At 37.6% G+C, this 27928-nt stretch overlaps 1 protein-coding gene across 2 annotated transcripts in view; it reads right to left on the bottom strand.

Annotated features, from left to right (window-relative positions):
- The window catches only part of GSL10 (glucan synthase-like 10), a 126135-nt gene that overhangs the window by 72269 nt on the left and 25938 nt on the right, over positions 1-27928 (bottom strand). For both annotated transcript variants that reach the window (XM_089136988.1, XM_089136990.1), the window contains exons 5-13: positions 24050-24173; positions 17757-17867; positions 17512-17637; positions 15500-15589; positions 13370-13467; positions 13090-13207; positions 4393-4527; positions 2618-2694; positions 2443-2521 (exon numbers count right to left, since the gene is read on the bottom strand). In XM_089136988.1, the coding sequence (XP_088993114.1) occupies positions 2443-2521; positions 2618-2694; positions 4393-4527; positions 13090-13207; positions 13370-13467; positions 15500-15589; positions 17512-17637; positions 17757-17867; positions 24050-24173 (958 nt within the window). The remainder of the gene's footprint in view (positions 1-2442; positions 2522-2617; positions 2695-4392; positions 4528-13089; positions 13208-13369; positions 13468-15499; positions 15590-17511; positions 17638-17756; positions 17868-24049; positions 24174-27928) is intronic.

Below are 27928 nucleotides of genomic sequence, written 5' to 3'. Positions count from 1 at the left end.
GTTCTATTAATGATACTACATGTAGAATATAAATTAATATCAATATAGAATTATATATGATATTGTAATCGTTTAGTAAACATAAAAACTAGGTGAGTTCATAGAGATAATGTCTCAATATGACAAAGAAGAATGAAGAGTCATATTAGTTGATGGAACAATAGGGATAAGCCTAGGGAGCTTTTGACGTGACACATTGTATCAATCTCACTAGTAGATTCAAAAAAAATATTTGCGGCTGGACTAGTAGGGCTAAGTCAGGAGAGCCATTAGTGGCAAAAAGGGGACCATTTGTTTCATGAATAGTTTATTCAAGAAACATGGAACAAAATTTGACCAAAATTAACCAAATTTCGGTTGAAATGCCTACATAATTTCAAATCGAAACGAAATACAAGGACAAGCACAAAAAGTGTCCTATATCGTATCGTATCGCTGAAATTTCGGTTGATACGATACAAAATATCAACCCAATATGATATCGAGCCAAAACGACACAACGGTATGCTATAAAGTGTCCAGTTTCGACCTATTTTTTGACCTATCGTCAATTTCGAGCCTACAGAGCCATATCTCCTCAAACATTTCAACCCTCTTTTCAAATTTTTTTTTTTCTTGATTTCATCCCTCTTTTCACCTAATTTCTACAACTCTATTTCATTCAAACACTAGATTTTCTCCTCCATTTGTGCATTTTCTCAAATCTTGCAAGGTGAGTAACCAACTTCCTCATTTTTTTATTTTTGTTTTGTTTGTGCCTTAAATCTTCTTGGATTGCTTCCAAATTTAAGTATGTTTACTTTAGAGTGTTGATCTATGAATTTGTAGTGCCAAATTAATTTTTTTATTCTTCCTACTATTTTTTATTTTTTTGTTATTAAAAATTATTTAGTAAATTATGTATATTGCAAAAAATGTATATGTATAGTAGATGTATGAGCTTCAAATTAATGTATGTGAGAGTTGAGACACCATATTGCTGTGATGGTGTTGAATCAATTTTTTTTCTGTTGATTATGTAATTTTACTGTATTTAATATATACTTCAATAATTTAAAATAATTAAATATTAAAAAAACTAATTAATTTTTGTTTTAAATTTAAAAATAGGAGAGTATTAGTGAAAGCATGTATGCAATTTTTGGAGCATGTTGTGGAGCCTTTTAAGATAGTTAGTGTGTATTTTATATATTTTTAAGTTATTTATATATTAAAAAATACTTATGTATATATTATATTTAAAAATAGGAAGGTATTATTAGAAGCATGTATGTAATTTTTGGAGCATATTGTGGAGCTTTTCAAGGTACTTAGTGTGTATTTCTTGTATCAGGCACTCTCTTTCTTCTATTTGGTAACATTCTCGCTTCTTCTCATATGTAGTATATACTTGGATGTTACATTTTCAATGCTTTTTCTGGTAAACTAGTAGTTCTATAGTGTTTATTATGCTTAAAATAGGTCATATGCAAAAATCCAAATCATTTTGATTCCATTTGAAACCCGAAATTGAAGTTACAATTGTCAGGAAAAAAAAGTATCCAATTTCGACTGAAACATAGGAATTTTGCCCTTTTTGCAAGGTCAAAATTCCAATTTCGACCAAAATTTGTTCCTTGTCAAGAAATTTGTCTTGTTCATGAGTCATAACACAAATCAAGTTTCAGATGGTTTATAAGACAAGGAATACGAAAGAATGATCAAATTGAAGTCATGATTTTACCTAGGTCACCATATAGATTTTTCTTTTTTCTTTTTTTTTTTTTTTTTGGGGGGGGGGGGGGGGGGGGGGGACAAAGAGAATTAATTTTCTATGCAATTGTTGTAGATGGTTTAGGGATTAAAGAATTAATCTTTCAAGACGGTGGGTCAAATTTAAGAATATACATAAGTTGGCATCCCAGCCTCCTCATTCGGGCCTCATCAGATTTTGAAGTTTCATAGACAATAAATTGAATTGACAAGGGCAGCAACCAGTATCAGCTGCCTTACGTTGTCCACTTTTTTAAGACCGAAGTTGGTTCAGTTGCTTGATGACATATACACACACTGGAAGCGAGTCCATTCTAATTTCCAAGTAGGTGGATTAATCAGATTAAAGTAAGTGAATAGCCATCCCAAATCCAGAATTATTGAAAGCATATTTGGTTTACCAACTGCCACACACTTTAAACCTCGGTCAAGAAAATGTGGCATAAGGCTATCGGATTAACAAGTATAGTTGGTGACACACACATTTCCACTGATACAATGACAGACTGATCCAATATTTAGCAAGAAGTAGAAGTCATGAAAGAACATAACATTATAAGAATAAGGATAAATTCAACGCAAAGATACAATGAAACAACCATGCAGCACCACAGCAGGGAAAGCACGGAAAACCAGAGTCATATAAAACTATAAAACATTCTACGGCACAACATAAAGATAATCACCAACCTTCGACCTGGGTTTGGGCTTCATAAAGAAAGATGAACTTTTGCGCCAAGGCCAGCTTAGCTCAAAACAACTTAGTGACCTGGGGGGGAAAATTATATGGGTAGGATAGAGAAAAGCAATCATACAAGTGAATTACTGTTCAGAAAATGGTTGAGACATTCTGAAGAGCTCTCACCAAAAGTACTCATTAAAATCATCATAATTTCTCCAGGCAGAATGAGGTGCCCGTCCGTTGTCATTGTTAGCAGCTTCCTGCATGACGTCATCAGATTAATCAAAATTTCATGTTTCAAAATAAAGCATTAACATTCATTAAGCTTGAGTTAATAGAAAAATCCCCTACAAAATGAATTAAAACTTATGCAACAGCAATCCTTTAACATACAAGAATCAACACATGTTAAGAAAAGAGACCCATATCGCCCCGAAAATACTGCTGGACAGAGCGAGTTCTCAGTCACAGGCGTAACATGGGGCTCCATCTGGACCTAGCAGCAGTCGCACTGCGAGTTCTTAACCGCAGCATGACAAAGTGCCAATAGCACCACAGGCACCAACGCCCACAGGGGAGAGTCATCTTCAGCTGATTCAGCCTATGCCACAGGAATCACTAGCACGTACATATAGACATCACAGTGGTAGTCTCAGAAGTGGACCTCCTGAGGATAGTTCTCAGATGGACATGGCCAGCTTCACAGGCTCCATGGGATCCAAGAGCTTGGATGAGTCTACTAGAGGATCTGCATATTACAAGTGGCATACTGGCAGGGAGAGTGTTCGGATCTACACCATATGGGGCTTACCATGGGCCAGCTTATGGCGATGGGTATGATCCATATGGATATGGGGGAGCATCATCAGCATATGGTGTATGGTGGAGTGTTTTTTTTTTTTTGGGGGGGGGGGGGGTCTATTTATTCTTCTGATGATGGCAGCAGTATGAAGTCAGTATATGGGTATAGATCATATGGTGATGAAGAAGTAGTGTGAACCATGCCCACCTATGCATCACTGGCAGACTCCATTTTTGAGTTTCAGTATCACTACCAGCTGGGCCAGTTTCGAGAGCAAGTGTGATGGAGAACATTTTCCCTTATGGCACATTTCTTAGGATGGGATATCTACATTATGTAGATGATTCCACCTATAGATACACTGTCTAAGTTCATGGATAACTTCATGAACATGTCATGGCCGGCTTTCATCTTGTATTCGGACTACTACTACAGACAAGGATGGATCCACCGGTTCTCGGCAAGCACTCAACATGGAACTGAAATCTGGGACATTGTAGTTGCTAGTTGGCGACTTGTTGCATATGTAATCATTTTATCAAACAATTCATGTATGCTCATGATTCTATGTATGTATGAAATACAGTTTGTACTTCTCGGAACTAGTCATATGTTAGTATACTTGAATGATAACTTTACCGTGGTTCTTTTGGCAACTATTAGTTCCATTGGGTTTATTATGCTTTAAATAGGTAGGAAGCAAGAAATTGCATGAAAAACTGGGCTATAACGGCTTAAAAGCTAGGTCGAACATACTAGGTTTCGGCCCGTTTGGTGGAAACCTGGATATCGCAGTTAGCAAGAAATTACATGAAAAACTGGGCTATAACGGCTTAAAAGCTAGGTCGAACGTACTAGGTTTCGGCCCGTTTGGTGGAAACCTAGATATCTCAGTTTTTGGCCAGAGGCCAAAACCGGCCTTGAAACCGAGATTGAATCCTTGATTCTAAGAATAAATGGTAGAATTGTCTTTAGGATATTATTATGTTATAGTCCCCCTCAAGAATTTCTTCTTTCTGTACCCTCCCACTATTATAAAGACTAATTGTGTCTCCATAACACAAGTCAGAAGTCCTCAGACCATCAACACATAGACATGAGCATCACTTATGCATGGAATAGATGAAAATCGAGAAAACAAAGAACATAGACATACCGCGGCAACAACTTCATATATAGGACAAATGACTTTCTCAAGGAATGATACTCCACTATCAGTTTTACAACTCTCCGCTGGCTCTGGCCGCTCCACATTCTGCTGCCGTAATTGCTCTTCAAGTTCCCTTACCATCTGAATTAAGATATACATTGTTAAATATAAAAAAGTTAGACCACGGGCAAAGAGGAAATACTACACAAACACACATTCAATTCAAAAATAGAAACTACTCAATGAATAGATACGTTTGTAGTTTTATGGATTGAAATAAAGTCTCTCAACAGAAATGTGAAGTGAATATCGTGCAGCTTTATGAGGTAAGCTCTAAATCTTAATAGGGGGGAAACGCATTGCCCGAGCAAATTACTTAATATAGTTGATCAAATTACTTTGATAAGCCTCCATAGCATTCAGTTGGGTAGAACTGCATGAGGGAACACATTGCCCAAGCAAAGAACATTAAAATACTTTATTCAATGCTTTTGATAAGCAACTACAACGGAAAGCTGAGATTGACATTGGAAAAAGCTGAACCAGTACAAAAGGTATACAACAAAATTCACATTAAAAAGAAAACAAATAACAGTGTTGTCAGTGCAGCAGCTAGCAACAAAATTTTACAAGCATAAGAACAACCACCAAGGAAACATAAAGTGTCCTACATAATGTACTACAAAGCTCTGTAGAATCAGAAGCAATAATTCCATAATTTTGCTTCAATCAGAAGCCCAATCCATCAGAATTTATATGATCATGTCATTATCCACCCATATAAAGGAGAAGGCACATGCCAGCCATCAAAGTAGTCCTTTTGAACACACTTGATGAACCTCAAATGAATCAGAAGTAACCCCGTAGTAAAGCACCAGATCTTCTATATACAATAATGTCAAGGATGAGAGGAAATTGCTCTGAGAAAGGTTGATTTCATTCATTGCCCCAACAGGGTATTTATAGGTTTACGAACATGAGCAAGAGCCAACCTAGAGGAGGAGGGGCACTGATGATCACATTTATGTGTGAAATCTTAGGGCATAAAGCATGCATTTTACACACTTAGAGTAGAGCTACCTTGGGTTTTATGTTGTTTTTGCAGATTTTATGAATTTTTAGGACTTGAACAAATATTTGGAGTTTTGGGTATGAAACATGCAATTTCACACGTCAAGAGGTATGTTCAAATTCTCAAGTGTGAAAATGGGCCTGATTTGGAGCATGATGGGCTAGGGATGCAATTATGGGCCAACTCCAAAATATCTTAGAAATAAATAAGCCAATTTTGATCTATGGCTGAGATTAGAATAGGATTTTTATTTTATTTTTCTTTACTGTAATTGAAAAATGTATGGAGCCCACAAGTAGTCAAAGATTAGGATTTTCTATTTTTTTCTATAGATTAACTAGAAGATTTTATTTCTTAATCTAATTAGTTTTCTCTCTCCCAACTTTCTATTTCTTTCACTTTATTATTTTATTTATTTCCTTAATTAACCCAAAAACACTTTTCTAAATATTTTTTCTTTTTCTTCTTTCATTCCCTCCAATTTCTCTCCACTTTCCCTCTTCACGTTTGTACCACTATTTTTATTTTTATTTTTTCTTCTCCACTCATTTTCTCTCTCTCTCTTTATTCCTTAGATTTTCTAACAAATTTAGGTTCTTCACTCTTCTTTATTCTTTATTTTTCTTATTCTTATTATTATTCTTATTATTATTCTTATTATTATTTATTTCCTTATGTATAAATCATTCACCATCTCCTATAAATATACCCTCCCCTCTTAGATCTAGTTTACCTTTTCTTTCTCTTTAATTTATTTAAGCTTTACACTTTATTTTCTCTTTAATTTATTTTAGTTTTGCACCTTCTATTCTCTTTAGCTTGTTCTAGGTTTTCTCTAGTTCTTTGATTACTTTGTGGGTTCTAGTTTCTAGATTGAATGTTTAGGTTAGATTTTTCTATGTAATGCAAGGAATATTGAAGTAGTTTAGTTTATTTTATGCAAGTGTATTTCCTTTCTTTTGATTAATGCAATTTCAAGTTCAAGCTTCAAGTTTCGAGTTTTAATTTTCAAGATGATTCTTTTTTCTCTGGGTCTAGTAATTGCAGATCTAGATCACAGTGATCAAGATTTGGTTGTTAGGGTTGGTTGAGATTCAAATCGATCGTTCAAGGATTATTTTTGTCATTCGAGATTCAAAGCTGCAAGTAAGTAACATCTGTCAATAATCTTCTCTCCCCCCTCCATTCCCAATTTTGTCTCCCCTTCCATGTTCTTAACTTAGGATTTATTTTTTTTAGCATTCATTTATTGTTCTTATTTCCCCCTGGGTCCTTGATCAAAGATTCCTACAGTTGTGCCTCCCTTTGGTTAAGGTTTCACTTTTCCTTTTATTGCTTTGTTATTTACTTTATGCATTTTTTTCCTGCATTTTATTTATGCATTTTTTTATTAGATGATGAATGATTAGGTTATGTTTGCTTTATTTTTCATTTCAATTCGATCGCAGTAGATGTATGGATTAGGGCCGCTTGTTTAGTTTAATTAATTAAATAACAAATTTGAATCATTGCACTCTCACATTACCATTAAGAGGTTAAATTCTAAGTGGCGTATCTCCCTGAGATCGACCCGTTAGCTACACGATACCGTGCACTTACGGTTACTTTATTTTGCAAACAAGCACAAAACTAAATAGGAAAATATAACCAAAGACTTAAAAAGGACTTAAAGAGGATGTCCTAACTCAATTGAGACTCCACTCCAACTTGCACGTGCCAGTTCAAGGGAATATCCTCACTCTCACAACACTCACCCTCAAGTTGGGACAAAGATATTATACACGCCCAACTTGGTCAAAATAGGATAAACATCCATCAAGGTAAGCCTTTAGCAAAGACATCAGTTACTTCATCTTCACACTCCAAAAAATGGCACACAGATCACATCGCTATTCAACCTTTCTTTTTATAAAATGTTTGTTGATCCCCACATGTTTTGTCCTATCATGTTGTACTAGATTACGAGGAGTGCTTATCGCAGTTATGTTGTCACAATCATGCTACTAAATCCTAGAAATTCCACAATTGTCTCAAGCCTACCGAGACTAAACATGGTCTAAAACAAAATTGAGTCAATCTACTGAAGAACGACGACATTTCGATGTCTGGTGAAATTTAAAGGGGTAGTAATTGAGTCAATCTACTGAGAGCACTATTACTATAGAGTCCATAAACATTCTATTCCAAATCTCATTAGCAAACACAAGATCCAATTTAACCTTAATATTAGCTCCAACTTTTCGCAGACTGATCTAGGTATACCTTGGACCATGAGCAGTACGATCAGTAATTGTCAAGCATCTCTCTGAACCAAGAAATCCGTGCTTGGCACTTTAAACTCCTCCAAACTTCTCCTTCCAGCTGAATATAGAGTTGAGGTAGTGATCATGTCTTCCTTCTCTAATCTTTGATATGATATCCCATACTTTTGACTTTAAGCTACAAAGCGGGTCGCCATATATAAATGATAGGAAGAAATTGGACATGTCTTCTCCTGTATTTTTGTATCTATGATTATGTGACTTGCAAAAAGAATTTGAACATTTATATCCACCAGCGATAAAATCTCCAAACTCCTCCTGATCCTACCAGAGGAATCACAAACTGGTTGTTCAGCTTCAACTTTCTTCCAATTACTTTGAATTTTATCTCACTACACCAAGTCCCCATTAAAAATATAATATTTGGCCTGGACTTCGAGGAGAGAATTCAAACTTTAAATTGTTAGGGGTCTCGGGTAGTTCTCCCCAAGCTTCAAGGGGTTCATCTCTAAAAAATGCACCAAGCCGGGGATGGGATCATGGTAAGAGATCTTGCAATATCTCGCCATCGCAAGATATCACATTTTTTAAGAAGGCTAGACGAGATCAAGGGCGAGATTCCCACATCTCGCTCGAGATCTCGCAAGATCTTGCTAGAACTCTCAATTTTTTCCCATTTTTTGAGGATTTCAGCTAGATTTTTACTTGCAACTACTCTTAGCACATCTACAACACCAAAGGAAGATCAATCATTCTATGCTTATCTTATGAACTTATGAATTGTGACTTCTATAAAACTTTTAATGGTTATATAATTTTATTATTTTTCTCGAAAGTCGAGATTGTGATACTCATATGGATGGAATTTTGATGATATTTAAGTTATTTGATATATTTGATACACTTGATTTTCCTTTATATGCCTTAAAGGTTCCATATTACATGTTATATAACCTTGCATTCCCCAATCCTACAGCATTTTGATTTCACACTTAGGGTAGACTTAGAACTCATACTTAGGGTTGTTTTCTCACAAATCCAAGGCCATCAATGTGTTCAGAATGCCTAAATTAGGCTAGCTACCAAGTTTGAACCCAGCCTGAACCCTAAAACCCATCAAGTTGGCCCCAAAAAAGACCATATCTCAACCGAGATCTCGCCAACTCGTTCGAGATCTCTATTTTTGGAAGGGGTGAGATCTTGTTCGAGAGTGAGATCTTTAACCATGGATGTGATCATGCTCCATACTAACCAGTTCTTCCCATGACATCCTCACTTTTGCCCATATCCCATTGCCAATGTCCGAGCTTATATGAGTTCGCCAGCCTCTCCACCCATTGAGCTTAAAACCACGATTTCAAAACCCACCACTGCACTAGAGCTTTCAAGTTGAGAAGTACGAGATGATGGGTGTTGAGCCACGGCTTGTTTAATAGAAGGTTCAGGTTTACGGTTTAGGTTGGGGCAGATAATATGATATTGATGCAAACAATTTCTAGGAGTCACTTAGGGCCGAGGGTCACTTCCCCAAACCCTACGGCCCCGATTTAGATCCAGGGGTATTTTGATAATTTTGCAAGTTTTTGGTGTCTTGCAGACTCCTTGTCCAGATGTGATTCCTAGTTGTGTTGGGATCCCCTAGTTTAAGTCTACAATCTATTAGGACTTCATATCAACTCTCAGAATCCTAATTGGATCTCTCTAAAGTAAGTTATGATAGACTGTGTTTATGTGAGAAGTTGTTAGGCAAGTCAAAGTCTTAATCAAAATTAAAAAGTCAGTCTAAAGTCAATTAGGTTTCCTAGTCCGAGTCATAGTTTGTTTCTTTTTTAGGCTAAAAATAAAGCCAACTTAGTCTGCAATTGACAAGTTGAATTGAATAACAAATTGAGAGTTTGGAGACATCAAGTTGTGGGCTTCCTTGGGAGGTCTGCAGCGGCTTCGAGAGTGCATCTTCTACAACTTCAGCCTTAGTTCTTCAATTCCAGCGGTAGTTTGACGACTCCAGCAGCCAACCTTCACACCCAAGTAAGCAAACCACAACGCTTTCCCCCTTCCCTACCCTATCAGCAACCTCCCCCACCCCTCCTCCTTCCCTGCAACAGCAGTCACAGCACTATACCCATCCCCTACAACCCTAGATCCCCTAGTCCTCTCACCCCCTCCATTTCCCAATAGGATCACACCTTCCCCCTCCTCCCGTTATCCCTACTTTTAGTTCATCAAAAGAACCTGCTCTATAGATAGGATTTGGAATGCCATCAATTTTGATGTTTCTTCTAGGCTGTTAGCTATCCCCCACCCCTTCGTTGATGATTCCCCAAGGAAGAGGCATCATGTTGTTACCTGGGGCCTTATATCTTTTTTTCAGTCTTCTGCTTAAAGACCTTGTGCTCTTGTTTCTTGTTGTTTAATATAATTATTTATTCATCCAAAAAAAAAAAAAAGAACCTGCTCCATCAGGTTTTCAAAATTCCTGCAATTAATCTTCAACTTCTAGAAACCCTAAATCCTAATTTCATCAGATCACCAATATCTTCCATACCCTTACTCCAATTCCTTCGCCAATTTAGGATTAGCTTTCCCATCCCCACTCACACAGGATCCCAACACCAGCCCTTCCCAAGAACCTAACCCCAGTAGGACTTCTCAAACATAACCTAAATCAAGTAGGACTGACCTAAGCGTATTAGGATTAACCTGAAATTATAAATGCAATGCTTTCCAAGGAACGCTTTCTTCGATATTTGCAGTCCGAGTTCCAACCTTAACAGCTCCTTTGGAATGCCATGGAATTGGGTCCATAACTCTTCATGGTTAAGGTCATGTTCACCAGTCGTCAACTATACATCTAGAACCAAAAGGTTCCCTGCCAAAGTCCATGGCCCATCAGATAACACATCCTCTACATCCAGGGATTACTCATAATGGAAGGTATACTGCTGATCTACTACCTCTGAAATATTCACCTCCCTGTTAAGATTGCATACTCTAAGCAGATCACCTGAGACAGCTTGTCAATGATAAGATCGACCTTCCAGAATCCTACTACCCAGTACCAGGCCTTCCAATTTCTCCTAATAATCTTCTGTTGCTTCATCCAACCTCAATGGTTCATCATCCACATAATTTTCTAGTCCTGGTGGACACACACCAGAGTATTCTCATATATCAGATTAGCAATGAAAGAATACAGGGGGTAAACAAGGAAAGTGACATCCCACTAACAGACTATCTAAAATGGTTCAATGAAAGAATACAGGGGGTACCCAAATGGTTCATCTTCCGCATAATTTTCCAGTCCCGGTGGATGCAAACAAGAGGATTTTCCTATGAATACAGAGAGATCAAGCTTCCCTAATTGAGAAGTGAACATTTACATAGGAAAATCAAACAGTCTTATCTAGTAGACATACAACACCAGGACCATGACGGTAACATCTCTAAAATCCAATAGCAGAGAATTACAACTACTGAACAGTTCTAAACTTAAAAGTCTAATTTAGAAAGAGAAAACGTGCAGAATGAAGCTCAGTAGAACACATTAATTACTGAATAAATCAGCAAATTGTATTGCATACAAGCATAGAATCATCAACATACATGAATTGTTTGGTAGAATGGTTAAATATACAATAAGTCAACAAAATAAAATGACCGACTAAATCAAGTGATGGTGTCTCACATATATTAAGTTGAAGCCTATATATACATAAAATAAAAATACATAATTTTAGAAAATAAATATTAACATCAGAAAATGAAAAAATAGTAGCAAATAATAAAAAGATAAGTTTAACAAAACACAATCATAGATCATAGTCCTAGGCTAAACATATATTAATTTCAAGGCAATACAAGATCATTTAAGGCACGAACAAAACAAAAATAAAAAAGAGAAAATTTGGAACTGTTGGGTATGGCTCATGCTTCACATTCTATTGTTGCTGGAGTTTCTTTTGTAGCTATAGTGACTTAGGAGCTGTTTGAAGGCAAAAAATGAGCAAAAGTGGTGTTTGAAGGTAAAGGAGTTGTGGAAATTAGGTGAAAATGGGATAGAAATCAACAAAAACTAAGGAAAAACAAGTTTGAATGTTGAAATGGTCAAAATTTCAGTCGAAATGGTTGAAATCTCCGAAATTTTGGTTGAAATTTGACACTTTTCCGAAATAATTTGAATTTTTCATTTCGTTTTTTAAAAATGCAGACATTTTGACCGAAATTTCGACAATTTGGGTCGAATTTTCTTCTATGCTCAATAGAATGTGTAACTTCCTCAATATAAATGCTAACTAGCTGATTCAAAAGCCAACTGAACAACGACCCACGCGGCTATGTCTTCAATTAAAAAGACTTCTTCAGAATTTCATTGGAGAATATCGAAAATTGTGTTACAGGTATGGATATTGCCACGATGAAAGAAAATGAATCTTGAACAAGGGAAAGACTATAGTGATTTCTCTTCTAGGACACAAATCAACCCCAATAGTACAATGGCGGCTTACAACTCTTCTATGATGTAGCTAAGGAACAGAACTCCTACTCTTAAAGGAATGAAAGAAACTTTTTCAAACATTTCAAGGTTGAACTTTCAAATATTTGCCAAAAAAATAATAAAATAAATTAATTTTCCATTCACAACTCTATACTCTTTTTCTACAAATAACAAAAACCAAGCCTTTCCATGAGCCAAAAAGATCCTACAAAATCCTATGATATCTTAACCATTGATTTTCAACTGTGGACCCAATTATTGAAATTACAGCTTAGTTTTAGAAAACTGTTAAGCTTCTTCTCCACTTTCTTATTGGTTGTTCTGAACAATAAGCACAATATCTAGATTCAAGTTGTCTTGGTTATCTTTTAAGGAGTCATGGGGCTATCCTCAAGAGAAGACTCATGAGAAAAACTCAGCCAAATAGATTCTGAAAGTGAATGCCACAACATCATCCATTATGAAGCTTCCACACCATAACTCTACTAAGGTATCTCAAAAGGCATTGTAAAGATTCCTCACTAGTAAACGGATTTCTTTGAGTGGGATTAGGTTGTTGGATTGAAAAGCGGCCTAGCTACTTGGAGATTGGCTACCTCTTGGCCTTGGATCAAGTGGATCAAATGAGCTTGGTTGATTTCATTGGCTTAGGCTGGTATCAATTTCTCAACCATAAATAATCATAAACATAAAAATAATAATAATAATAATACAACCTGCAGAGGCACCGATGTTCTACAGGGTTTACATCATAGGAGTAGAAAAACTAAAACACATAACAAGTGGGTACACATGGGCATTTCTTAATACTATAACAGAAATAAATCATGGAAGGGGTGCAGGGTCAGAAATATATATTTAGTTGTCAAACTCACATGATGAAATATGTAGCATAAGCACTCTGGAAGAAATCTGACGTTGGCGGCCTCACCCCATATCAGAAACCACAAAGAAACAAATAGTAACTTCTTTTCCTTGCTAACAGCCTCCAAACTATACACAAATTAACAACTGTAAATATTCTGTCTCATCGAATCCAACATAAGAAAGAAAAAATACTCTCTCTCTCTCTCGCTCACTACAAGAAAGAAACAGGTCACAGAACCCTTTTGACTGGATAAATGTTTTAAACAAAGATGCAGTATGATTGCATACTTGCCCCAAACCGGTGCAATAATCAAGTAGTGGCACCATTTAATGTAATTGTCAAGGGACTTCAGGAATACTTTCTGCACAGCAGCCTCATCTATTTTCTGCAGTGAAAACAAGGAATGAAGTCACAAGAGAAGAAGAAATAGGATGACGAAGATAATCAAAAACAATCACTGAATGGGTAACAAGCGGTCTATAAAGCATTGGTTGGCAAGAACATAATTCATGTCACATCAGATATAGAAGGAAATAATAGCATTGGTAAAAATGCCATAAAGCTTTCCAATCAAGCAATCTAACATACAAAATACCATAGACACCCAAAGTAACAACCATGGTTCAAGAACTCACAATTGCCAGCCATCTCACTGGGCCTAAAAAACGAGTTGGGGAAATTTTTTCCTCCCAACTCTGTTATTTATCGAGTCTTTTGGGTGCTAAGACTTGCTGTTCAGCCTCCTTAAGGCATTTGAGACACAATGGCAGCCTTAGATTGATGAAAAGACAACTGCATATGTGACTTCCCTTACAACCCTAAGTTTAAAACCCCAGTTCTGAAGAAGCACATGTATAAATCCTATTGTACACATCATAAACTTAATATAAATGAATACAGTAATGTTCTAAACTCAAAAAACTATGGTATATTACACATTAAAAATACTCATCATCAATGTTCGAATTACAAAGCTCACATAACATGCCGAGCCAAAAGATACAATTAAGTTCCAAGATCTCGCTGACATATCTGAGATACCAGCAAGATATTGTTGAGATACAAAGATATATCCAAGATAGCAGAGATCTTGTCCAGATATCCGAGATATGACTTAGATATGAGCATGACCCCAACAAAATTTGGTAAATTTTTTGTCTGGCCACTCAGCTGAAAAATGATATATATCACGAGTTCTCAAACCATGTCTACACCATACATAATAGCTGTTAGTATGACGGTCCTATTGATTCCTATAAGTTTTAAAAGAATCAGGTAATCACACAAAACCCTAGACACACAACAAGGGAAAGCATAGTGTTACACAAACATGTATATCGGGATACAGTGAAAAAACTTCCAAGAACTAGGTTCAGTTCGGTACTTAAATGGCCCTAGACATTGAACAAGTGAGTAAGAGGGAAATCAATTAAGTGAAAGCATGTACTAAATCAAGCAAGCGCTAGCGTCATGGATGGGTTAAAGTCATGTCTCTTCGGTTCTCGAAATGCATGTTTGGGTAGCAAATGCAAAGATTGCTTGGATGGGGATTCAATGAAGTGATAATGTGGGTTAAGTCAAGCTAGCTATGGCAAATCATGCTTGGCTCGTACGGAATTAATTTCCCAATGGCCAGCCCTTAGCCTTGATCAAGGGCTGTTGCACAGGCAGTTTGAAACCGAAAGAAAATTGTTGTTTAGCAGCAAACTGTACAGCTTCTACTATATTATTGATCTGCAAGCCCTTACACGGGGCATTTGTTAGAGAAAAACCACCAAACTTGAGATATTGACTGTTGTGACCCAAATATACCTTACAGTTAACTTACCATACCCCCTATCAACATAATGGAGATGCTACACGCATGAAGAAAAGGGACATAGGAATTGTCACAAATCATGGGGGATATTTTTCCATTCTTTTAATCACCTAGAAGAAAACCTATGAAACCAACCAAATTATGTGGATGGCTAATCACAATCCAGTTGTCTATCACCTCCAAACAGGATGAATGTCTTCCACTTTCACAGTTTTGAGACTATTATCCCAATCAGTTTCATTCAAAAGGTGAAAACAAGTCCATATATGATTCTAAGCAGTCTTTTGGATGACCGATTCCAGGCATGCTGCCAAGATGCATAAAACAATATGAAAGAAAAGAGGTTCTCAGAGCAAGCAGCATAGGAGGTTAATCAGAAAGTGCAACATAGTGGTATCATACAATGTAGCTGGCGATGTCATTTCATGTGACAACCAGGGGGGAAGAAAGACACAGTTGCTAGCATACTGTACATCAGAGACTCAAAGAACCTTTTCTCAAAAGTAAATAATATATGCAAGCAAGACAAGGCTGTATGAAGTTCCAATGAAATAAACAATCACAATAACATAAATACGGACACAAGCACAGCACTTACTGGATCAATTTCTTCATGAATCCCAAGTCGAGATTGCTCATTGGCAAGGAGGTGAACTATATGTTCCCGCTGGTTACAAACATTATCTTTCTGTCAAAAATCCAATGGAGCTGTTTAGATGCAAACTTTGTGATGCACACTGAGAATCAGATAATCATAACACCCACAAAACAAAATCAATAAAAATAATGATCATATGCTCAACTGAATATAAAGCAGGAAGGCGGGGAAAAAGGGGCAATCAACTGTGGATCAGGGACAAGGACAAGTCAGACAAAAGAAAACCAAGTAACGCAGGGGGTACATTAATTTCCTAACCTACTCCGGCAAGTAGACACCAGGGCCTTTCATAGCCAAAGTTCCAAATTAGGGCCTTCACCACAACAGGGACCACATCCTGTCCAACTCATGGGATTAATTATTCCGAAATTTCCTAAATTTTTTCAGTTGCTTTTTGAAGGGTTTCACATTTTTTAGGTCAAATTGTCATTTGACATTTGACATTTCCAATTAATGTTCCTTTTTATATAAAAAAGGTTGTAAGGGAGAAATAAGGCAGAACCTATAGACAACGGTATTAGGGTCATGGCTTTAGGGTTTGGGAGGATGGATCTGGGTAGGGAAGGGGTTGGGGTTGTACTTGCTTGATGGGGAAGAGGACACTTGAAGGCTGCTGGAATTCTGGAAGTTCTTAGACAGGACACTTGGACTCAACTTGGGACTCCTTAACTAATTAGGATCCAACTACTGACCTAACTCTTTAACTTGGACTCTAATTAATTAAAACTTGAACTCTATGTGGGTTCCTTTGTAGATTAGGTTCCCACCTCATTACAATGACTCTTTAATAAAGACAACTCTTAATCAAAACAAACTCCTAAAAGATAAGAACCCTCTTGGATAATCTTATCTTATCCACAACTAACTCAACACAAATTAGGAAATTAAAATGGACCATAACCCTCAAACTACTAACTCAAATAAAAAAATTAAAGTTAGATCCCGGACCCTTGGATCAAGGGGATTCTTTCTAGACCCATATTGAGCCCTGAGGGAGCAAGGAAACCAAAATACCCTTGAGGGGGATTCGGCCAGCTTTGGATTCGCTTCTTAGGTCTGAATATTGGGCTCAATTACAAGGGCCCAGACATGAAGTATGATCTTTGACAGCTTATGACAATTTCAGTTTAGCACACTTTTCATATGTCTATGTGTGTTATAGTTAAAGACTATTTGTTGGCTGTATCTACTATTTTCTGTTTAAATATGACCATTTTCATGCATTTCTACACCTGTCTGTATGCATCTGTGATACAATACTGTACAAAGTGAAATAAAATGAAATTACGGATTTGACATCTTGGGCCAGTTTGAGCAGAACCAAGATCCATAAGCATTCATTTGAAAAGCCCAAACAAAATTGAAGTCTAATAACATTAGTATATTACTTGAATGGAAAGAAGCAATTGGTGCAGTAGCATGCCCCCAGGCTAGCCTTATAGCTCCGGATACCATGGGATCGGAGTTGAGTTGCAAGGAACATTCAGCATGCTAAGAAGGTCTTGTGACTGGCCCAAGGGTAGGACTAGTTTCACAAATCATAACTTGGCCTCACCATGTGGTGATCAACCAGTATATGTAGTACTTAGCAAATGTTTACAACACTCCAGCAATTGCAGGATCTGGGCCTCTGGGACGATCTAAGTGTATTACAGCCATAGCCCAGTTCCGTTAAGAGGCCGTTTTCCTAATTAAACATGTGACCACTAGGTCACAATCGAGCAACCTTACACTGAGCCGAAATCCACCCTTTAAAAGCAGCCATTGCCTCCCTGATATTAACTATAAAATATCACTACTATTACGCAGCTAATTTCAAGTTAGAATGTAAAACACTTAGGAGCGTCTCAAGAAACATTTGAAAGCTAACTGGTACACATTCTTTAACAACTCAGTAGACAAGTAATGATGGAGATACTTCAAGAGAATTTAAAGTCCATCATAATACGAACCTGAAATCCAAAGAAAAACTGCAGAAAATCAAACATATCTGCATTCCTTGTAGCAGGAACAGGAATATCTGCAGGCAACTTTGGTAGTTCCCTGATGTACCTCAAAGCTGCCTTTGCCGCTCGTACCTAATAACGATTACATTAGAAAATTAAACACCCAATTAATCTCAATTAAAGTAAAGGTTGAAGGTGAGGTTGTTGTAAAAGAAAGGGGGGTGTACAAAAGAGGGGGGCACATATCTTACCTCAGGCAAAGACATGATAGCATTCGTCCTAACTGGGGCATCCAGTGGAATAATGTTATAAGCAATTAGGTCCTCTGTCATGGCTGCATCAGATTCCATTACTCTTTTTAACTGAAAAAGTAAACAATAAAAGCAGCCAAAGGTAAACAGGAAACATCAATAAATGGAAGAATTTTTGAAGGAACATTAACCAACCAACACTACCATAAATGTTAGAAAGCAGTCAAAAGTATGCAAGAAATATCAATAAAGACTTAATGGAAGAAATTTAGAAAGAACGTTATGACAATGCTGTGAACTATAAAATCACAAGTGGAGCACTATACCCACATAATACCAGCATTAGTACTTAGTAGTACTAGAAGAAAGTACTAGGAGAAGGGCAAATTGATCAACTGGCCAACGGAAATAAAGATCAGAGAAAAAAAAACATGTACCCAAAAAAATTAGAGAAAAAATTATACTGAGTATTTAATTCTGACAAAATGGCTTTAAAAAAAACCAAAACAGATTACGAATTAATTACAGTAAAATGATTCGGTACTTTGGTGCACAAAACTGTAGCCAAGATGTAGATGAGAAAAATAGAGATATATGTCCAACTCAGCATGGTCTGATCTGAGTCAAATTTGGATTAAAGGTTTAGAATAACCTACCCAAAGATTAAGATAATCTACTGGCTAGATTTTCTCCTCGTTTAAGTTCATGCAAAAAAAAATATCTGCAGCGAATGAATTCTAGAGCCGACAAAGAAATGCAGAAAATTCAGAATGTAACTTGAAATAGAGAGATAATAAAAGAAGAAGAAGAAGAAGACAACCAGAAGAAAATGCGCAGATCTCACAACACAAGTTAGCCGAAACGATCAGACCCCTAACAGCCCTGTTCAAAGGTTCCTTGATCAGACACAACGTTCTTCATGCAAGAAGAGAGCAGACGAGTTTTTCATCATCAAAGTCGCATAAAACGCTAGTTTTCCTTACAGACTTATATGGGACTATAGAAAACATAGTTGTTCAAGGTCCTTGACCTGTTTTGGGTCAAGGAGGCGTGGTGTGGAATAGTCGCCTGGGTGACACCTGGTCACCTTTGTTTTGTTGTCCTCTATCGCCTCACCTCATCTTGACAACTATGATAGAAAACTCAAAAAATAGACACTATGGTAAGGCCCGTGCCCAATTATCAACTAATTTGGTTACCATAACTGACTGCAAGGCCAACTGAAAAACAGGACTGGATTTCTAGAATCCTAATCCAGACTAACCAAAGCACTTGATAACAATTATGGATAAGATATCACTTAACTAACCAATCCCATGTCCGATCCCATACAAATCATTAACATGGCCCAATTATCCAACCACAGGGATATAGAGGCGTTCTCAGAATCAATAGCTCTTCCTCGGCCTTTGGCCCTGGGGGGGGGGGTCGTAGTCTAAATCATCTAATTTAAAGGCCAAATCTCTTGTCAGAGTTTCAAATTTGAAGAATAGTTAAAGTTTGCTTCCCAACCAATCCTTTTTCCTCCACCAGCACAACATCCCTGTCACTCACTCATGTCCCAAGTTGTAATGTTACAGTGGACATCAGCCATTTTTTCCCCTCCAGCCCTCTTGTTGTCACTAACTGAAAAAACGCCTTAGCCCTTTTTCAAGTTGATCATTAGCTTTCATTAAATTTATTTTACAATTGATCCAGCAGGAACTTCAAAGGTTTTGTACTTAAACCCATTTCAGGTTGTTGTGATTCAAATCTTTCAATAAGGAAAGTTGGATTATGACTGCCAAAATGGATTATCTAATTGAACCAAACACTAAAACTGACAAAGGACTAAACAATAAAGTTAATCCCCATCCTCAACCCACCCCCCACCTAAGGGTGTCAATTGCATACCGCAACCGTTTAACTGTATCAAACCACACCATCTAAAACCGCACCATTCAAAATTCAATACGGTACATACCGAAACCGAATTTATTCGTACAATTCCAGTTTTAGGTACTCATACCATCGGTATGCACCGAATTGGTACCGTACCAAATTAACGGATATAAATGTAATTTTACAATTAAAACACTTCACCTTTACCCTATCCCTAATTCCTTGTTTCAGTTTTTTGTTTCATCATTCACTCCTCTTCTTAGATTTACTTGTTTTATCTCTATTAATTAGATTTACTTACTTTGGCTCTATTAATATCAAATTCTATCGATTTTTTTATCGCAATTTCATTAAGATCTTAATGAACTAATAACAAAAGTGGCATGGGTTCGTTTGTACCCAAATTGCACCCCACTAGATATCGTGTTTAAACCGTTTTCCCACACCAATTTAATACCTAAACCGTACCCGAATAGTTTTTACAAATACCGAAACCGTACCGTACAGTACCGTGTAAATTCGGTACGTTACGGTACGGTTCTAGTTATCAGTGTTTAAAATTGGTATTGTACTGAATTACCGAAACTGTACCCTTACCCCCACCCACAAAAAATTAAAAAATTAAAACAAGCCAAATCTATGTATACCAATATGGCGGGAAAATTAACTCCATATATATTCATATTTAGGCCCAGAGAGAATAGCAGAGGAGATGAGAAGAGAAAGAAAGAGAGCATAGTGATAGGACCCTCCCAGGTAGCCACATGACGGAGAGAGAGAGGATTAGGGGTGACTGAAGGGAATTATAAATAGGAGGGGATTGAAGGGAGAGAGGATCACATTTTTGTGTGTTAGGGCAACCTCTGGCTGAGGGCACCATTGGCTGTGGTGGTGAGCAGCACCATTAAAACCAGATCTAACTTGTGAATTTCCTCTGTTTTGCTGTTGAATTTCATAGTGAATTGAAGGTTCTTATCAAACTGGTATCAAAGCACACTGGTCCAAGCATGGTCAAAAGTTGTATGGAGGCCAGGGTTCAAGATCTGGAACCATGAGTCCAGAATTTGCAGAATCAAGTTTCCACAATGCAATTCAAAATTCAATCCATGACTCAACGCATGAAGGAAAATTAGAAGAAGAATCAGAATATCAGGGAAAAAATCAGACCATTCTTTTTGCATGAGAAATCATTAAAAAGCTAATTCACCGCCGCCGAAAATAGCAGAGGAGAGGTTGATGTCAACACTGCCGCCGACATCAAACAGAGAAGAGGGGTGAGAGTAGGGTCTTCATCTCATTCGAGAACACTCGTAGAAGCGACTTCAAGAACCTCCACGGATGCAAGTTTGCACAACTGCAGAAGACAGAGGGTGGCTTCAGGAAGCTGCCAGAGCTAGAGAAGAAGGGCAGTTAGAGGAGGCTTTGGAGGTCAGGTTGCACGTGCATCTTAGGGCAACAATTGGATTACTTGGCCAACTACAATGGGACAACTAAATGACTCAGCCCAATCTAGGAGAAATCTACTAGTTGGGCCATTAGTTATCTTAAGGAATTAAAATGGGCCCAGCCCACTCCATTAATCCCAAGCCCCGCCTACTCCATTAACCCGAAACCCAACTCACCTATTTTTACCCATGACTTTACGAACTTGGGGCCAACTCATTGACTTGTTGCCCATCGGTTTAATTACTTGGGTTCCATTAGTGTGCATAAACTGGCAAACAAATCAAAGAGTCACCCTGACCCAGGGATATAGGCCAGCCTCGGTTCAAACAAACCAATGGTCATGGTCACAAAAACCAGCATCTTCAACATCTTGAACTCAAGCAAGGGTTTCCATGCTGATGAATCATCTACCAGATCCATGAAAGATGGTCATCTAGAGCTACTAACGGTGTCGAAGGAAGATGCTACAGTCCTAAAGGTTGCGGTGCTGCATTTTGCAGTCGAATACAACCCCAAAGGAGGTTAGCAAAGTTCTGCCACCGCAAGAAGACCACCTACCCACTTTGCAAACCAGGTCCACCAGGGGCCAGAGCGAGGGTGATGGAGGTGGGTTCAACTCTGACCACGGTGGTGCTGCATCTTGCCGCTGAGAATGAACTCAGGGGGATGATCAGCGATGACAACTTCCCCAAGGTAACAGGTGATGGTGCGATGGAAAAAAGAGAAGGGGTTTTTATTCCCCAGTTGATGGCCCTTTTAAGCGGTGTTAAAGGAGATCTTCAGGATGGTGCTTCTAATGTGACAATACCACTTCTTCAACAATGGCGCCTTGGTGAGATTGGCCTTGAGGGGTTACTGGAGGCTTTTAAGCAGCTTCACCTTCTTCTTCTTCTTAAGCTCGCCCTTCATTTTTGGGTACTACCTTGGATTCCTTGGTTAGAACAACTACTGAGAGGGGTTATGAGGAACTGAAAAAATGCTGGACCAAAAAAGATCAGGTGTTCTATCACTCTAATTTGCAAAAGCCTTGCCCTTTCATTGGGTTATCGTGAGGGCTTGGTTTGTTGCTTACAGGGAAGGAGCTGGGAATGTCACTGAGTAAGGATTTTCACTCGTTTACGCCAGTTGAAGTAGCCATTAATCTATTGGTTTGTGCTTACTTAGAGAAGTAAGGGGAGGGGATAATTTTTGGAAAAGTTGTTCCCGAAGACACTGAATTGGCATGGTTGAGTAGCATGCATCTAAAGATCAAGCTTCTCACTTCCTCCACCTTGAGGATAAGGTGGAATTTAGGTTAAATTTAAGGGGGCAGGAATGATAGGCCCCTAGGAGCTAGCCACGTGGAGGGGGGAGGGAGGAGAGAGAGAGGGGGGGATGAGGGTTAGGGGTGATTGAAGGGAATTGAGGGGAGAGGGGGATCGGGCATTTTTGCCTGAGTTAGGGCAGCCCCTGGCTGAGGGCACCATTGGGCATGGGGGTGACTGGTACCATTAAAACCAGATCTATCTTGTGAATTTCCTCTATTTTGCTGTTGAATTCCATAGTGAATTGAAGGTTCATATCACATAGCCATGTCCTAAAAATTTTCAAAAAAATGCAAATCATAGCCCCATCACCACATCCTTGAGTTCCAATTTGTTGAAATGCGCAACACCTTAGAAGTGTTAAATTTGAAATAAAACATCAGACTAAACAATCATCAGGAAAATGAAAAGGCAACACATTAAAGATAAGGAGGTGGAGCAAACATTTTTATCTGAGAAAAATGATCATACCATTTAAGATAGAGAGATGTGATGGAACCATAAATGATCACATGAATATTCTGATTAATATTGAATCTATATTGGTAGGATCACAGAAATGAGCCACTAACAGAGAGGTATGTATGAAGACCTTGAGTGCTTTTTCAGTTCTTCACAAGAGCAGTACAGCAAGTAGAACCCATAAATGGGTGGGTATCAGATACTAAAATGATTTAACCATGAACCCCTTGAAACTTCAACCTTGGTTAGATGAAACCTCACAAAATAATAGGATGCAGTTCTACACTATACTGGCCACTCATCAGGCTAAAAGAAGTTTCGCTGCAGGTGCAAATCAGTAATGGCATCATCCCACGAATATTCCAAAACCCCCTGCCCAGCCCATCTGTACCAATCAAAAAGCACAATACTTGTAGACTTTTTCGTAGACTTTTTCGTAATTCAAATACCCAGTAGAAGCCTCAGGCAGATTAAATGAAGATTAGCAGAAACAATATCTCTAGGCAAGCTAAAAGAAGATAAAATTCAAATGGTATAGATACAAACATCACACAAAATACAAAGACCAATAAAACATTCACCAATGTTAGGCAAGGTGCTCTCTTGCTTATGAGGTAATGATCATGATACATCATGCACATTAAATGGACTGCATAATGAGTTAGAGATGTAGAACAGAACAATGGATGTGAAATGCAACCAATTAGTTTGTAACTAGAGCCATTATTGGTAACAATCAAGTCAATGTGTCTAAGGCATGACCTTGACTGTTCAACAATGGAAAGAAGGACAAGGGCATCAGTTTTACTCATAATGGTCACGACTTAGGTCTGTGACAGTATTAAAGAGCTTTGTATGCTGTGGAGGGTTAGTAGGATGTAGGTTATAGGATTGCTGGCTACTTGTGAAACTAATTCATTGCTCATTCCTGGGCCAGGTTCTGGTTAACAGAGCCACGATACTCCAGCATAGAGCTCAGGCAATTGGCCTCCAAGCTATCCTTCGCACTACTTCCAAGTGCTGCTTTCAAGGGACTTTGTAACATTCTCTTTTCAGCTATCTCTAGTAGACACGTTCTACCTCCTCCAAGGCCCATAAAAAAGTAAGGTTGCTGGTGCAGACTATTCCAGTCCTAAAACTTAATCAAAAAAGTGGAGAAGAAAAGCTAAAAGACAAAGAAACAGTAAAATGAGCACCAACCTCTTCAGGTATCAACCTTTCTGCATCTTCAGGAGAAACCTCCCTTGAAAGATCCTCCAATACCATTCCTAAAACTTTCAAAGTTTGAAACAACCTTTTCCTTTTCACAGTTGTATGTTCCAACCTAACAATCAAAAGAAATATAAACATCACAAATATTCAGTATGAGAAAATAAACAAATTAATAAAATTAGACAAGAACACTCATGAAGAAAAGCATGAACTCAGAAACATAACTGAAGCTAAGTATCACTGAAAATCAATTTTAAAACTCCAAGAAGTAGACAGTAACGTATAAGCCTATCTGATGTAGTTGGGATCCTACTTTTGTCTCTCTATCCTAGCAAGTTTAATCAACTTAGGGACCGTTTTCTCTCTCTTGGCTGCCCAGTTTTTTTCTTCTTCTTTTTTTTTTTCTTCCTTTTTCTTATCTAGGGCAGCCCCAACCTTCGCTGCAGTAATTGTGCATGGCTGTCCTTCTTCTTTAACTTTTGAAGCACCAAGTGTCTATCTATTAATATTACAAAAAGGCCCTAAGCTTTATGGGGATATGTCTACCTATTTGATTCAACTGAGGCTGCTACTACCTTTTTTTTTGTGTGCAAATCTGAAGTTCAATCTGCACTATACTGATGTCTTGGGATTCCTCTTGATTCTTGCAAAGATATGCCCATAATTCGGATTGCAAGACCTAAGTATTGTCTTCCATTGTTTGTGCTATAAGTTCTGCTGCAAGTCGTATACTAGTACCCTGTTTCAATGAATTTCTCTGTTCTAAAAAATTCTGCTGCTACCGTCTTGCTTTACTCCTACTTCCGTTGTTTATTTCAGAGTCAAGTTTAGCCTTCTTTTTATCTAATACTTCTACAAAGACCTAAAGAACTACTTTTCCTTCATATCAAGATTTGCTAGAGTTTCACATCTAGCAGAAGTTTGTTGCTATGGTCCAAGATCTGATATTATCTACTACTGCAACTACTGTTATTGCACTTCTTCTGAGTGGATTGCTACAACGACTACTGCAATTTTGAGATTCCAAGTTGGTTCAGTAATTTTCTCTTGATCTAATTTGCTCCTACCCTATTAAAGGGTTAGTGGTGGTCCAAAAAAAAATTTCCCCCCTTGGTGAACAAGACTTTGTCCTGTGAGACAATTTTCTGCTGCCTTGATCAGCTTTATTGGTGAATAATACATTGCTCTGTGGCTGCTACTTTTCCTTCTTGGGTTTCTTTTGTGCTCATACTTTAAGATGCTTGTCACTGGTCATCATTAATTGTCCACGTGTAATGCTACACGTGAGGGGGAGAATGGTACCTTATTCTATATCTACTCAAGATGTGCTGATGGATATTATTAGTGAAGATCTTTGCCCTCAACTTATGGCATTCTACAAGAATATCATTACCTATCTTTACCTATATTGCCCTTTTACCTACCTACTTGATCTATAGTTACCCATACTACCTTACCTACTTGGTCCGCAGTAACCCATACTATCTTTTACCTTACCTACTTGGTCCGCAGTAACCCATACTGTTTTTAACCTTACCTACTTGGTCCGCAGTAACCCATACTGTTTTTAACCTTACCTACTTAGTCCACAGTAACCCATACTGTTTTTTACCTTACCTACATGGTTCGCAGTAACCCATACTGTCCTTTACCTTACCTACTTGGTCACAGTAACTCATACTGTCCTTTACCTACCTACTTGGTCCGTAGTATCCCATACTACATTACCAACTTGGTCCACAATAATCAATATTGTCTTTTACCTACCCATACTTTACCTGTTACTTGCCTTCTTGTGAAGCATTTATATGGACATTGGAGTTGCAATTTTGAAGATTTAGCGTGGATATTTCTCCCTACTACCGGCATTACGTGGATAATGCTTTTTGCCTACCTACTACTTGCGTTCTTGTGAAGCATTTATAGGACTTTGGAGTTACAATTTTGAAGATCTAGTGTGGATATTTCTCCCTACTACCGGCATTATATGGATAGTATCTTTAATCCTGTTATACTTATGGACTTTGTTCATCTTCAACATCGTCGATTGTTCTTATTAATGGATGGTTCTATTGACATGAAGAATTAAAGTTTTTTTTAAGTTGGTGTTGATTATCTCCTGGGTGAAGTTTTCTCAGTGTTTCTTGACGTCTGCCATTGCTACACGATTCAAGATTGGTGCTACTTTTCAAGTTTATTCTTATTGTGCAAGCTGAAGTTTTCTCTTTGTGTACACTACAGCTTGAGGGGGAGTGTTGAAGTATATACACTTGGGATATTTTTACTGTTCACGACAGTTTTCTCTTTGTGTACACTACAGCTTGAGGGGGAGTGTTGAAGTATATACACTTGGGATATTTACTATTCACGACACTATTCACGTAAACAGTAAAAATATGTTTTTGCTGTTCACGGTACTATTCACGTGAACAGTAACTTTGTTTGTACTGTTTATGTGAACAGTATTATGCTATTGATGTGATTCTACTTTCTATTTCTAATGTTGGAGTCTTGCTACATAAGTTTTGAGAGTTTTTAGAAAGCATAGTTTCTATTTTGGTGGTAGTTTCTATTTTTAAAACTTTCTATTTTTAGAGCTAGGAAGTTACTAAAGTTGTAATTTTTTGTTTCCTTTTTCTAGAGGACAATTACTTGTTTCTCAAGTTGTATTAGATTCATTAGAAGCTATAAATAAAAGGGCTCTGTGATTCTAGACTCTTAAGCAAGAATCACAGGCCTCTTCTGCTAGTTCTTCATCTCTCTTCTCTTCTTCTTCTTCTTCTCTTTTCTTTGTTCAAGTTCAGTTGCTGTTTTGATTATTTAATGCTTGTTTTCTAACATATATTTTTTGTAATGAGCCTCATGACACATGGAATAGTTAGATTGGCTTTGGGTTCTTATTTTCTTTTTCTTCTTCTTCTTTTCCCTTTTTACCCTTTTGAAGCGCTGGGGATGGGGTGTGTTAAGCAATCCTGATGTTTACACAAGGATAGATTTAATAACTTAATGAAAGTTTCCCTTTTTAAAGGGTTGAGCTTATCTATCGCTGACACAATCAAGTGAACAGAATGGTTTAAAGTCTGAAAAAGCGAAAGGTCTCTTGTTGGATAGCGTTGATCAGAAAATATTTCCCTTGGTTGGTTGATTGTCAATCTGGTAAACAGTTCATGGTGAGCTGTTCTTTTCAATCTTCAACCTCGTTAAACGAATTTTCAACAAATTGAGAGAACTGCACTCTGAACCAAGACATGATACTTTACCAAATAAGCATTTCACATGTGAAGACAATGAACTAAAAGGCAATACAAAACATAAGAAATATAGAATGATGAACGCAAACAAATATTTACAGTAGACAGCAAACACTCCAAGTCATTTTTTTCAATCAATGCCTGCTGGAATATTAAGATTACAAACCCACCCAAAGTACTCGTTCAATTGGGACTCTAATTGACGAGTAACTGCATCTCGTTCAAAGACCTCTTTACCATGGGTTTTCTTGTTTCCTTTTGCAAAAATTATCCAGAATTCCTCTTACTCAGATTGAACCCAGAGCTGACGACAGAACTAAAATATATGTGTTTCATTTACCACTCACACAAGCCCATATCCTTGCTTTTCTATCAATCTCTAATTCTGCTCTACCTGCCCAATCTAATATCACAGTAAACATACAAAACAAAATTCCATTAAAGTCTAATCTGAAACGAGTAAATACCAGGACTTTGCAATATTTGATTATCACAATGCAGTGAATTCAATGTCGCAAGGTAATTCTTTAGAGGAAAGTTTCCAATAAAAATTGTCTGTTCTTGTATTCGTACCAGTTTTCTGAATTAATCCTACAGGTACATGTAATCTGAACTT

The sequence above is a fragment of the Hakea prostrata genome, chromosome 10 (assembly GCF_041222555.1).
Source record: "Hakea prostrata isolate BN-2017 chromosome 10, UWA_Hpros_2, whole genome shotgun sequence".
NCBI lineage: Eukaryota > Viridiplantae > Streptophyta > Magnoliopsida > Proteales > Proteaceae > Hakea > Hakea prostrata.
Note: the sequence above shows the minus strand (reverse complement) of the source record. Positions and strands in the feature narration are given on the sequence as shown.